A 1249-nucleotide genomic window follows, 5' to 3' on the forward strand; every position below is an offset into this window, starting at 1 on the left:
CCGCCCCCAGTGCCCCAGCCCTTAGGTCCCATGCCCCCGTGCCTGGCAGCCCCCCGATGCCCACAGGGTCCCCAGGCGCCATGTGCCCCTGCAGCCTGGGCACCTGGGTGCGTGCCCAGGGTGACACCTACCAGATGGTGGCCGACGTCAGCCATTTTGAGCCCCCTGACATCGTGGTGACCACCTCCAACTGCCATGTTGCCATCCAGGCTGAGAAGGTGAGGCACGCTGGGGCAGCAGCATTCCCACCCCCTGGCCATGGAGCAGTGGGGGTCCTGCACCACGGCACCTGCTCCTGCAGGGGTGGCAACTGGAAATGGCCCCTGCTTGCATGGGTCTAAATGGGAACTCTGGCCCTGTTGCATTCTCTGCTGGTGGGAGCAATTGGGAACAGTCCCTGCTGGTGCTGGGGTAGCTGGAAATTACCCCACCCCCCAAGGCTGAGGGAAGTAGGACCTGGTCCCTCCTGGCAATGGAGTGACTGGGAATTGTCCTTGAGTCACTGGGTAACTGGGAACTGCCCTATTGAGCTCCCTGCTGGAGCTGGGGCGACCCGGAGCTGCCACATTGCCAGCACTGGGGTAATTGGGAATGTGCTGTGTACCACCATGCTGTGCCCCACGCACTGGTGCTGCCTTCCTGCAGGTGGCTGAGGATGGCACCGTGTGTGACACCTTCACCCACAAGTGCCAGCTGCCCGAGGACATGGACCCACTGTCGGTGAGCTGTGCCCTCACCAAGGCGTGCATTCTGGTGATCACTGCGCGGCGTCGTGCCAGAGCCCGCCCTGGCGAGCCCCTACAGATGCTGTACTGCAGTGAGGCCACGCTGTGAGCAGCACCGGGTGAGGATCGGCTTCTTGCTCTGTGATGCCAACCTCGGCACCATGGTGTAGCTTTGGTTGTGCTCATTGGCTGTGCCCCTTCCCCACCTCCAGCCCCTCAGTGCTCTGGCTCTGTTTATAAAGTTCTTTTATTAAATTAATATAAAAATCTCTGTATTTACATGGGGAGGATGCACAGCAGAGAGGAGGTAGGTCCCCCCTTCTCAGCCATGAGGTGCTGAGGAGGGGGGCAGTGCCCACCTGTGTCCCTGTGGACACCCTGGCCTGCTGCCCCTCTGCCCCCTGTGCTACCCTGAGCAGGTACAGTGCGGTGCCCATGGTGGGGGGTGAGTGCAGTGGCTGTGCCGAGGGGCACCAGGGGCTGGGGGGGCAGAGGTAGTGAAGTGGAAAGCCCCAAAAGCTGGC

The 1249-nt window shown here is 62.0% G+C and overlaps 1 protein-coding gene across 1 annotated transcript in view; it reads left to right on the plus strand.

Annotated features, from left to right (window-relative positions):
• The window catches only part of LOC104412861 (heat shock protein beta-7-like), a 1518-nt gene extending 684 nt beyond the window's left edge, over positions 1-834 (plus strand). Inside the window, exons 2-3 of the mRNA XM_010023687.1 lie at positions 67-218; positions 646-834. Coding sequence (XP_010021989.1) covers positions 67-218; positions 646-834 — 341 coding nt within the window. The remainder of the gene's footprint in view (positions 1-66; positions 219-645) is intronic.
• Positions 835-1249: the final 415 nt, after the last annotated feature.

Source organism: Nestor notabilis, unplaced genomic scaffold (assembly GCF_000696875.1).
Source record: "Nestor notabilis isolate BGI_N333 unplaced genomic scaffold, ASM69687v1 scaffold20831, whole genome shotgun sequence".
In the NCBI taxonomy this organism is placed as follows: domain Eukaryota; kingdom Metazoa; phylum Chordata; class Aves; order Psittaciformes; family Psittacidae; genus Nestor; species Nestor notabilis.